We start from the raw sequence: 13181 nt of genomic DNA on the forward strand, positions 1-13181 counted from the left end.
GAGCTTTAAAGGTAGCCCAAATAAGAATATTTACAGCACCTAGGGAAAAATATTACAGCTTTACACACACACACACACACACACACACACACACCCTACACACATTCTGTTAATAGAATATTCTGTTAATATTCCACATGAGCTCAATTGCTTGCTACTCCTATGCTTAATTCAGCCAGCAGCTGCTGTATTTGGAGTTTTTCGTCATGAGCTTATGACGGAGTCACAAAGTGCAAGTCACAAAGTGTTACCAGACGTCCCTGGTTCCTGGGGACAGTCCCCAGATTTGCAAATCTGTCCCCGGAATGTCCCCAGATTTGCAAATCTGTCCCAGGGAAACATGGCAGTGGCAGCCTCAGCAGCCCGGAGCCAGCCTGGCTCCGGCTGGCTTCAGGAGCTGCTCGCTGCCATGGTGCCCGCCATTTTTCCTGCGCCACGGCAGCGAGCAGCTCCTGAAGCCAGTCAGAGCCAACTGCGCTAACAGGCTGGCCCCTCCTGGGCAATTGCCGCCCACCCATGACTCCCGAGCCTCCCCTGATATGTCAGAACAAAGGGGGAAGGAGATCAGGGAAGGCTCGGGAGTCACGGGCGCGCGGCGCGCTGTTGCCCAGTTTTTAAAAAAACTCTGCGCATTTATGTTTCACAGGGTGTGAAAGAAGGGCTTTGCACCTTTATACAATATGCATGCGTGCTTGGGCCCAGGGTCTTTTGCCTCACCATCCCCACCTTGTTGCTACTCAGCTTCAAAAAAAAAAAAAAAAAAAAAAGTGCCCCTGGATTCATTGAAAAAAATCTGGTAACCATAAGGTACATAGCACATATTTGTGAATACACAGTATAGCATTCTGACAGCTGCCTTGCTTACTGCACTTCACTAATTGTACCTTTTTAAACTTGTAAGTGTATCCTAAGTACTAGTGTGACTTTCTTTGCTAAGGGCTTAGATCAAATGAGGATTCTGAAATTCAGTTGAACCGGTGCAATACTTATGCATGATAATGGTTAGAACTTGAATTGTTGTTGGATTTTATGGTGTTCAGTTCTGTACTACATCACTGATCCAGTTGAACTCAAGACCGTGTTCTTACAGAGTTGCAGGTCACCTCTTATCTAGCCACTGACCAGGCCCCTCCTCCCTCCTTGCACTGTTTTGGAGATTCTCCCGACCCTCCCCCAAGCCATTTTCAGGGGGGGGAGTGGGGAACCCCCATTGCGCTAGCAGACGTCCTTGCATAGGCTTCGACTTCCGGGTCCAGTTAATTGAAACCGGCTCGTTATTTAAATAGTGCACAAGAAAAATGGCATAGTCCTTCCTGAGCTGCACTGTTTCAGACTGCAGCTGGGAGATGTCAGAGATTGCAGTCGCATATAACCTCCCTGCACATGGAAAGGGATCTAGTCTGCTGCCAGTATACAATGTGATACAGGAAGGTTGGTTCTGAGTGATTATAATAATATATCAACTTGTCAGTCGAAATATATATTCCATCTGTATCAATCCCCTGCTGGGAAAAGCTCAAAGGAACATGAGCAAAAAGCCCTTCTGCTCCAGAGTGATGCTGAACTCTTTCTGACTATATGTCATTTGAACTGGTTCTTTCCAGCTTGCCCTGTGCATTATTAACTGCATGTGTGATTAAAGTAAAATGAGTATGGCTTTCTAGGCGTTTGTCCTTCCTTTGCTGCCTCTAACAGGCATTCATTTTAATCAAGGGACAAAGGAGAAACAGAAATGATTTCCTCAATACTCTGTCCTTTTGCTTTGTAGAGCATCAGCATGATGGAGTTTGCTTCCTCCTTTCATCATGACTGAGCGGTGCGGCAGCATATTTGCATACTGTTACATACGCTGATGTTAGGTACCCTGTCCAATCCCAATGCAAATTAGACACAAATGAATGTGCTGGGCTTTTATTTGCATTCAGAGACACATTCTTACCAATTATCTAATGAGGCTTTATATTCTTGGGTAAGACAACTGTGTGGCTTCTGATACCGTGGCCTGTCTCGTATTTGTGTGCACAGAATAGTAATAATAAATAATAATAATAATAAAACCAATTCCTTAAATCATGAGAGAAGCCATTGGTCCTACGGTGCTCAACAGTCGCTATGATTGTTTTATCCTGTGGAGGAAACAGCTTTTGTGTAATGACTTCTGAATGCACACATTGTAATATTTAGCTTAGGCTGCAATCAAAACTCCCTTTTCCTGGGAGTAAGCCCCACTAAATTCAATATGACTTACTTCTGAGTAGACATGGTTAGGATTGCATGGTTAGTGTGCATGCATTTTCTGATCAACCCATACACATAGCCCAAACCAGGCGCATAGCTCCAGCTCCCGCAGTCAGTTCCTTGGGCAGCATTGCATGCAGATCAGCGCATGATTTGGGCTACTCTTGCTATCGGTTTAGATTTTTGTTTTCCTTCAGTTCCTTTGCACTTTGTGGTGCCCCTGCTGTCTTCACAAATGAGCTTCTCTGGAAGGAGGACCTGCTTATGGAAGGTACCAAGGCCATGTTCTCCACAGCTCCTAAATCTTCATGACTCCGCTGTAAAGGCCTGTTGGTATCATCCTGTCATCCTGCACTGAGTAGCTGCTGATAACGTGGCAAATCTCCCCTAGTGTGGCCACCTGTGTCTGTATTCCTTTTTGGACATCTGCAGATGAAGAGTGTTGCAAATGCGCAAAAGAAAAGAAAAATTAAAAGAAAAAGCAGAACTTTCCAGCCAGAGCAGTTGAGAGGCATTCAATAAAGAATGATGGATTACCTGTCTGTCTTTTCAGGCTTATGATATCATGAAAGTGACCCATGGGACAGAACACAGCCTAGTGCATGACTTGATGATGCTCAAGGAAGACTGTGAGGCTGGCCTGCCATTAGAATGAAGAAGACCTGCAACTCACTACTGTGCAGAAGGGGAATGAAGAGAAGACACGGGAGAAAGAAAATGTCTCCCTACACAACCTATGTAGCTGTCATGATCTCATTAATCAGAGAACAGTTAGGAAAAGGTTCCAGTTGTTTTGGTGTGTAACCTGTATATTGTTTCTTCTATTAATTCTTCAAGGGACCTTTCACACCAGTTTCTTGATATTTCCACCAGAAGTATGCTCTCTGCAAAACAACGTGTTGACAAAGGAAATTGGACAGTTCTTGGTAAAAGTACAATATACTATTAATGACGTAGAAAATGATAATTTCTGGAAATGATTTTCTTCATTTATCATGGTAGCTAAGGTACTCTTTATATGTCATGGTAACCAATATTAAACAAAAATAAAATCTTATATCCAAAGTATTTGAATTCCATTTTTTTGCTGCTTTCTCTCCTGCATTGCATCACTTCTTTTCCTTTCACATGCTGTCATTTTGAGACATGGAATGATCCTGTGGATGAATTTGTTTCACATTCTTTCCAGTTTTAGTTTGCCTAGAATATACACCATTAAGTACCATTAATTTATTAACCATGGAATTTGCATATGCAAGTTGAATCTGTTCTTCTAAAGCTGTAAATCGATTCAGCTCCTCCATACTGATTCCTTTGAGTTATATAGACTTGATTGGTGCATGTCTTGGGGTAGTTTTCTGCCTTTATTAGGTTCAAGAGGGATGAGGTAGGTTTCATAGGAAGGAAGGAAATCATATACACACTGATTACTAGTGAGTAAACTCATCTGAACATAATTAGATTTTCTTCTGTCTTAACATGCATGGGATTAAAATGCAGCCTTCTCTGTCATTCAGACACTGTGCTTAGCCTTGTACTGATGCCCAGGAAAGTGATTTCATGTACCCAGCATTTGGAAACGTGGCTACCAGTTCTTACCATATGTTTTTGGTTTTTTTAATCTGCATGTATTCATATCTTCCTTTGCAACCAAGAAACAAGGAAATGCCTTATTCCAGTTCAGACTGTTGGTCAATCTAGCAATCTGACTGGCAGCAGATCTCCTGGGTGTTGGGCTAATAGACCCTGCTAAAAGGTTCTCGAAGCTTGGACTCTGTACAGGGCTAGAAATGGAATCTTAAAATTCCCAAAATCTGCAGTGGCTACTAGTCAATTCACTAATAATAAAAATACAGCACGTTGTTTCTGATAGCAGCTACAGTGGTACCCCGGAGGTCCGGAGGTCCGTTCTTAACCTGAAACTGTTCTTAACCTGAAGCACCACTTTAGCTAATGGGGCCTCCTGCTGTCGCTGTGTAATTTCTGTTCTCATCCTGAAGCATCCTGAGGTACTATTTCTGGGTTAGTGGAGTCTGTAACCTGCTAAAAGACTTCCCCAAGAACGCAGCAAACTGGGGTAACAAATAGAGTGGTACCTCAGGTTACAGACGCTTCAGGTCACTCTATTTGTTACCCCAGTTTGCTGCGTTCTTGGGGAAGTCTTTTAGCTTCACCTCATATTTAGTGTGAGCAAGGGCCATAGCTCAGCAGGAGAACATCTGCTTTACATGCAGAAGGTGCCAGGTTCAGTCCCTGGCATCTCCAAGTAGGGCTGTCTGAAGCCCTGGAGTGCTGCAGCCAGATGGTGTAAGCAGTGCTGAGCAAGATGGACCAATGGTCTGACTTAGCATAGGCCACTTTCTATGTTACCAACAATAATGCATTGGAAGAGTGAGAAATTGCCACTGAGCAAGACATTTTAGCCAGTGCAGTTGCCCTTAATTCTTTAAGCCTTAAGTGGATGTTAACAAAGCCAAATATTTCTATGAGAAATTTAAACAGAAACCATTTACATGTTTTGAAAGCGTCACATAATAATAATAATAATAATAATAATAATAATAATAATAATTGTATTTATATGCCAACCATCTGACTGGGTTGCCCCAGCCACCCTTGGCTGCTTCCAAAATAATATTAAAAACACAATAAAGCATCAAACTTTTAAAACTTCCTTATACAGGGCTGCCTTTAGCGTTTGTCCCTGTTCCCCTCCTCCACCAGGACAGTTTACTGCTTCCTTCAAATCCATGACTGTCATTTTATTAATCTCTAGTCAGCTTCTTCACAACAATAACTTGACACCATTCGGTGAGAATACATTTCTGAGAAAATGAACACTCCAGGCATGCTTTACAGCCTCATCTCATGAATGCAAACGCTGGAGACTCATCTCCCCTCAAGTGTTTTGAGCAAGTTATGGTGAGTGTAGCATTGTGCACTTGAAAAATTGAAATTTCGGGAAAGGTTGAGTCATGTCAGCCCCCCAAGGAGTGCAATAATCCAAGGAGAACTGTTGTTGTTGTTTTAATGGCTGTTAAGATAGGGAAAATGTTCGGGGGAAAGGCCAGATCCAGGTATTAAGGACCAATCTGGAAGTTTAGTAAATTGCATGAATTCAATTAATTTGCATATTAAAACAAGTGCTCATAGAATATGTGTGGTGGGACACTTAATAGGCTTAGGACCATGTGTGAGCCTGTAAAGGGAGTTTCTTTTCACCATAGTCTCAGTGAAAATTGTCCCAGCAGCTGCTCTTTGCAGTGGTGGGAACCCTCTGTTAAACCTGTCCCCATGGTCCTGCTTCTGCCCTCACAGCTGCTATTTTCATTTTTTAATGGTGCCATGTTAATTGTATTCACACAGTGGCATTTCTAGTTTGGCTCTTAGCAGTGTTACTGCTGTTGCAAAGTTTTAAAGAGATGGGCAGCTCATTCTACCATTTAGTGGTGCTGCTGTCTCCAGATAGGAGGTGTGACACCCTGCTGAAAAGATAAACCTGAAAATCACTATACGAATATCCCAAAGGCATTTTATATTTCCTGCCTCTGCTGGGCACATATGTACCTGAAATTTTGGAGATCTAGTACACTATATGTGTAAGCAGAGCCTTTATTGTGATAGCCCTTACCAGAGTGGAGTACTGGCAACTCTTTAACCTTCCCCCCCCCCCTTTGCTGAAGGCAGCTATCTTTTGCTGGTAGTCACAGCATATTAATCAATATGGAACTGCCATCACCTCATCTTTTTTACACCCACACCCACTGTGTGTGTAAGATGCTCACATATAACAAAGGTAGACCCTTTGATAATTATTTTCTGGAGACCTTCTGAGTGGGAGCTTCACCAAAAGTACGGTTGTACCTTGGAAGTTGAACGGAATCCGTTATGGAAGTCCTTTCGATTTCCAAAATGTTTGGAAACCAAAGCACGGCTTCTGATTGGCTGCAGTCTTGCGGTCTTCAGGAGCCAAAACTCTTGACTTGTAAAGTGTTCGGGATCCAAGGTACGACTGTACTGCTAATTACATTTCTTAGAAAATTTCCTTACTTGGGCTGTAAATCTCTTACTGTGCAATCCTGAATAAGTGTACTCAGAAATAAGCCCCTCTGAGTAGATAAAGGATTGCAGTTTTTGATTAATAAATCTGGAATGCCTGCCTCAGTAGTTATGTAGCACATTAAATATATTAAACCTTCTATGTTGTCATACAACTGTTCCTGAGTAGGTCACAATGATTCTTATTCTTAGAGAAAAAGTATGGTGACTAAATGAATGCACAACAAATTTTAATTTTGAATCTGGTTCCCAAATAATCCAAAGGGGAAGATGCTGGATTGAGATATACCATGCATTTTGGAGACATTCAGTTTAATGAGGGACACAATTATTTGTTACATGGAGGCCAACTGCTAAACCACTAGACCTGGTGAGGAAAAGGATACATTTGTCCATTTCGCAAACAGACTAAACAAACATTGGTACTCCCAGGATGTACACTTAACATTTGACGTGGAGGCTGTCAAAGTTCCACATCTTTTGTATAGAAATGGAAAGTACTCCCTTTCATTGATTACAGTTTATTTCATTCTTTGTGTTTCCTCTCAGCAGGAGCAATAAATGAAACAGACATTTATTTTAGTTTGAGAGTTATTTGTTGGACAATTTAATTTCTGCAGGGTAAATGTTGGAGAGAGACCTTGTTGCTCTCACTGTTCTTTACACACAGTGTGGATGATGCTGGAAAAACAAAACCAGCCAGTTATAAAGCTCAGTGAGATTTAAATAGTAACTTTATGTTGACTAGTTAAATAGCAATTTGTACTCTTATCTGTTTTACTGTATTTGAAATGTGTTACAAGCCACTTCAATAACTTCTATTAGTAATTATTATTACTATTATTATTATTATTATGAGTTAGAATTATAAATACTACTAAATAAAAAATACGTATATTGTGCTTGGGATAATAAATAAAATTCATAACATGCAGCCCAGAGATATAAATGATAAAACCTGAAATTTCAGTTCAGTATAATTTCTACATTACAACAGAACCAAATTCAGTGCAATGTATGATAATGCTAATTCTACCTACAGGCCAATTTCTGTCTTCTCACATGATACACAATATGCTGAAGGAGCCGTCTCTGTTTAAAACAGTAACACTTTTTTTGCTCCTCACACCGAAGTTTCATAGAAACTACATTTTCTGTTGCATTTGATCTGACAGCTTCCCTTAAATTCATCACAGATGATATCAGTGGCAGCCAAGGGAGTAAAAAAGTCAACAGAATTGATTTGTTGGAAGATTGGAGAGTGGCAGCCTAGACTGTGGGCACGCGGCTCTGCTGTTGCTTGTCAGCAGTAAGACCATCTAACAAGAGGAGATTTTCTGACTTTGTTGTATAATATCATTTATGTTGCTTCCTTTACCACAGTAGAACGCTTTCTCCTTGAGTCCACGGGTGGGTCATCTGTGCTCATAAAGTAAGATCAGATTCACTCTCTCAGTGACTGCTGCATCTATTTCTTCTTAAAAGGCAAAAAGTAGGGGAAGCCATGGAAAGCCACAGAACCATGGAAATTCACATGCCCTTCAGTTCAGCCATTCAGGGTTGTAAATCTTTGAAGCTGCTGGCACATACCTGCTCTTTAGTGAATATACCTTTTCATTGCTCTAATCAATAAAGTTGTGGCCTTTTCTAGCCCATTAACCTTATATCACGTGTCCTTGTGTCTTCATTTCACTTCGCGGGGTCGGGTCCTCGAACCACAATAAATAAATACATTAAAACCTAATCGATTTTAGTGGGGTTGGGTACACTTCTGAGGGTCTCCAGGTTTTGCCCTGTATATTAGGATCAAAACATAAGTGGTCCGCCCCCTCCCGCCCCCTGCTTTGTGACAAAGGAAAAATAAGTTTTATTCTCAATAGGATGGGTGAATATGTCACTTTCCATTCCTGCAGTGTCTCATTCTTCCAATGTTCCATTCAGTTTTCCACATTTCTACATCAGTTTCTGGTTTATTTTTTAAAAAAATCTCATAAAATGTGCAAATTTCTCCTACTACCCATTTTTGTGTGCAATTTTGCATATTGTACACATTGATGCAAAACAATCTCCCCTCATATAATGCATTTTAGTGTGTTATTTTCAGTAGTATTTTCATTTATATGCACGCTTATCACTAGTATGTGCATTTTTGTGCACGGTGATCGGCTGCAGAACTGCATTGCAAAGTTTGAATAAGTGAATTTCAAAGGATAGCTGTGTTCACAAATGCCTTTGGAAAATGAAAAAAAGTTTTCTTTAAATGTGAACTGAATGGAATTTCCTGATTTTCCTGATTATCAGAAGTTCAGATATGAGATGACTTCTGTGCCATCGCCTTGGCAAAGTGCTGCAAGAATCACAGGAACCAAGCTAATGACTGCTGAACTGTCCACAGGGAGATGCTGGTTCACAAATTGTGTCTCTGAATGAGTGAGCCCAGCTGGGACCTATATAATATCATGTCACACCACCTTAATATTTGCCTACTGGTGTCTCTTCTTAGAACAAAATCAACATATTTATTTTGTTTTTGCAATGGCCCTGGATGCTATAATTCTTTACCTGTAATTATTTTGAGAGATTGTAGGTTTTAAATAGGGACCGTAGAGATTCGTTCTCCAAAGAAAATGAAGAATTCAGTCTTGGTAATTAGGCTCTGCACAATTCTATGTATCTAGACCATCTAACCAATTCCCAGTAGCTCTTAACGAGATTGAGACTTCTTAAATGTACATATACATAGAGTTGGGGTTGCCAGTGTAGCTCTTGTGTGTGCAATGGCACCCTTGAGAGCGTCCTCTGCTGCCCCCTGCTCACTGTTGCCATTGTTTTGAGGTGGCAAGGGTGATCGCCCCATTTAAAAGCTCTCTGGGTATCATTGGAGCAATCATTTTCCTAGCCACACCTACCTCACAGGGTTGTTGTGAGGATAAAAGGAGGAGGAGGAGGAAAACATTCCAGCTTGAGCTATTTGGAGAGAAAGTAAATGTAATAATAAATTAGTGAATTATCACAGAGCTAGATTTGCTGATATACCTCATGCCTGTGTGCCCTCCTTTATCTCCTTTTACAGATGTTAAAACGAAGTACTGCAAAAGCCCATTCTGTACGTTTTTCCTATAGCTATAAGAAAAAACAGCATGATAGAAAATTGGCGTTCCTGGAGGGTTAAAAATGTTCTGTTAACAACTGCCAGAGCAAATAATTCATCATGCCTCGCCATTGGGAAGCCGGAAGATTCATTTCTGAATAATCAGTGGCAAAAAGAACCAATAAATAATAATATTTAAAAGGTCATTGTAAAGAAGAGATAGAATGTGATTGTCCCCTTCCCCCTTTTTTCTAAAGCCTTTTATGTGAGAATTAGTCAAGAATTTATGGCAAAATGTAGAGACAATCTGAAATTGCCTTTCATACCATTTTGCACTTATTATGAATATTTATTCGGTTTGCCCTTTATGGCAAGTCTGCAACTCAAGAACATGGAGGGGAGTGAATTGAGAAATGGTCCTTAACGTCGTCTCTTTTGAGGCATTCTAATACTTTAAGATAGTTTTAAAAATAAAAAGTACCACACCCAGGATTTCACATTTGAGCTTGAAATGAAGCCAAGTCAATCAGTGACGAGAACACCCGATGATATGATTCTCTGTAAGCCAAGACAGCTTCATAGAAGATCCCGATTTTAGCTACTAATTGTCCATGTTTCATCACACCTGCAAAGAGCCTCGTTAAATCAACAGCATCACAAATTTTTGAAGCATCCAGATTTTTGAGGTCTTAGTCTTTTCAACAATCACTACACATCTCACATCTGGACGGGTGGAACTCCTATAACTTCTTATTAGCTGTAGATAGAGTGAAATCTCTGTCCCCATTTACGAAACAGAAACCCAACCAAAACAACAGGATTCTTTTGTGGCAGCAAACTCCATGTTGTGCAGTAGAGAGACTTACTTACAATGAGATTCATCATATTTTTACGGTCCTCCCAAGTGATGATGGCTACAAATGCTAGTTCTGCTTACTACCTTTTTGTACCTCCTCCAAAAATGTTAGGACAATGTGCAGGGTTTTCTCCTATATTATCCTCTCAAAAATACTATGAGGTAGGTTAGGCTGAGAGATTGTCACTGGCCCAAAGGTCACCCAGCAGACTTAATGGCAGGAATGTGAATCTTCTCTTCACCCAGCAGGAATGTGAATCTTCTCTTCCCCTCCCCCTTACTCTTTCTGCTTATCAGAGTTTGGGATTAGGAAGTGGATAGACAGCTGTGCTTGTGCAGGCATCTGAAATGTTATTTTAATATTATGAAGTACAAAGTCTACCACTTGAATAATAACAAGCATCAGATGAAGGAGGAATCGGAAAGAAAGAGATCTGAAGCTGAACATAGAATTATTGAGAGTCAGAACTACAGCTATAAAAATGGAACATAAAAATCCATCAATGTATTAATTAGGTGTTATGCTTTTAACAGGGCAGAGAAGTATTAAAAGCATTCTTAATAAGGATGATTAAAAGCACATATTTTTAATCATCTTTATTAACCACAGAAGTATGAGAGTTGTAAGTGGCATCACCAAGAAGATGAGGCATTCTTGCTTCTTTACCTGCCACACAAAGAAACCATACTAACAACATAGGCATCTACAACTTTTCAGAGTGTCACTTAGCCCATTCCCAGCACTGACAAATGTCCTTGTGTTGGCTGTGTCTGGAAGTGCTGGTGATACAGGAGCATGAATGCTGTTGTGGCCCAACTGAACTTGGCTGGAAAAAAATCTCATCAACTCTTTTCCATATGTCAATAACAATTCTGAGTTGCATCAGTCAAAATAAAGCTTCAGTCTCTATGCAAAATCAATATTTTGCCTATGTACATTACTCTAGGCCTAGAGGCAAAAGACTTGCTTGCTAGGCTGGGATTTTAATTTAATCTTTGACAGATTTTGTTACTGAACATGTTCTGTAAATCACATTGGTCCCACTCACATTGGTGCATATTTCATTGTAAATAAATCACACTGGAAAGTGTTTTGAATTGCAAACAGAATGGGATTAGCCACTGCCTTTTGGGGGTTGTTATTGTTTCTGCTCACAGCCCTAAACAGAGATCAAATGAGTACTGGAAAGTCCAAGGATTAGGTGCCTTCCAACAAATTTCACTGCAGACACCAGAATTTTAATTTTTATTTAGCTGGTGGCTTCACAGATAACCTTTGGAAGGCAAGCGGCTTAGGTTACTCTTAGGGCAGCAAAAGTCGCTCAACACAAGGCATGGCATACATTTGTTCTTTATTAGGAGTGGAGGGTTATTGGTTTGTTTTTATTTTTTTAAATGTGTTTTGTGTTCTCATTTTGTATTTTTACGTTGTGCACTGCCCTGTGATCTTTGAATGAAGGGCAGTATACAAATTTAATAAATAATAAATTATTACCTGTTAGGAATGTTTGCTGCTGATCTTGGAAAAAAAATTTGGTGACAGGGTGGTGGGATAGCCAGTACAGAAATACTGTTGCTATTCTGCTTTGCTATTTTCCTGGTTGTGCTATTTTCCAAAGTATATAATCTTAGCCAATGAAACAGGAAAAGTGGCTACAGCTGTTAATACTGGTCATTGACTGTAAGAAATTGATTGATTGACTACAGCTGTCACCAGGCTGTTGAGAATTGTTTTTGTCTCTTCTCTCTCTCCTCCTACCCTTGACATTGTTCCTCATTTTTCAGACTTTAGCATCAGTGCTAGTCAACATGCAGTTTTAAACGTATGTATTAAAACATTGTGTGCTTGGGATTAAATGTTTTCTTGCTCAGGTGTTAGCCTGTTAAGCTAGCAATCTTAATCATGGGTCTTCCATTCTGCAACTGGAATTGCAGTGGAAGGGAAATTAAGTGTTCAACTCCATCACTACCATGTATTGAGCAGGCTGGAAGTCTGGATGTATTTGAGTATATAATGTCAGCAATGTTTAATACTGTACATGGCAAGGCTTGCAGGCAGTGATCCTTGTTGTGTTTCTGGGGGTGCTATAAACACCCGAGGGTGTGCCTGTTTTCATTAATGAAAAGTTGGGAGATGAAGTGCTAATTGAGGCACTACTGGAAATGAGTTTTCTAGAACTGATGTGATCACTTTTCTCCTTCCCTCATTTTTTTGGCAGGAGACTGATTGGTGGATGTGTGAAGCTGTGGTCCAGTAGCACAATGTTAAAGCAGAGAGAGTGTTTCTTGATGCGGCTTTGCTTGTGGAACACCAGGTGACTGGATTGCTTTTTATGAGGCCAAATCTGAGTGTTTTGGCCTTACCAATATACATAGCTGAGGATGGGAGGAAATGTAGATTTGGTCATCATCTTAGTCCTTCCCAGCAATCTTTTGTTTAGATCCCCACAGTGGTATCAACCAGTGATCTTGTAGTAAATAGTAACCTTACTGGTAAAATCTTTTAATCCCTTAAAATGTCTATTACTTGACTCTTACTTCCTTGGGGAATCATTTAATTAGCCAGCCTGTGGTGGAATCAGCAAGAATCCAATTCCTATTGGATGTTTAAGGCAGTGCTGGCTCTCATGTGCACATTTCCTAAAGTAACTTTGTAATACTGCATTATTCGCTGGCAAAAACCTGCTCCAGAAACCTGTGGGAAGGAACCAAGTGTTTTCACTGAAGGAAGACTTCCAGGGAAGCACAAGAATTGGTAAGATAAAAGTAAACATTTAATGCCACTATATTTTGATATCTTTTAAACATCATATCTTTGACAATATGTTTCACACCTCATATACCACAAAAGGTAAGAGATTCTTTTTTTAAACCAGCAAACAGTGAACTTTACATTTTAATGGCAAAAGGCTTGACATATTCATTCAATCAGTTTCC

The 13181-nt window shown here is 40.2% G+C and overlaps 1 protein-coding gene across 9 annotated transcripts in view; it reads left to right on the forward strand.

Annotated features, from left to right (window-relative positions):
* The window catches only part of SMYD3 (SET and MYND domain containing 3), a gene marked incomplete at its 5' end in the record, with an annotated part of 352491 nt that overhangs the window by 335919 nt on the left and 3391 nt on the right, over nucleotides 1-13181 (forward strand). For 5 of the 9 annotated variants that reach the window (XM_079969531.1, XM_079969532.1, XM_079969533.1 and 2 more), the window contains one exon: nucleotides 2792-3306. In XM_079969531.1, coding sequence (XP_079825657.1) covers nucleotides 2792-2893 — 102 coding nt within the window. In that variant the 3' untranslated portion in view covers nucleotides 2894-3306. Of the gene's footprint in view, nucleotides 1-2791; nucleotides 3307-12463; nucleotides 13000-13181 lie in introns of those variants that run through there. The other 4 variants (XR_013836949.1, XR_013836950.1, XR_013836951.1 and 1 more) reach the window with 2 other exon arrangements.

The sequence above is a fragment of the Podarcis cretensis genome (assembly GCF_951804945.1).
Source record: "Podarcis cretensis genome assembly, chromosome: 3".
Classification (NCBI taxonomy): domain Eukaryota; kingdom Metazoa; phylum Chordata; class Lepidosauria; order Squamata; family Lacertidae; genus Podarcis; species Podarcis cretensis.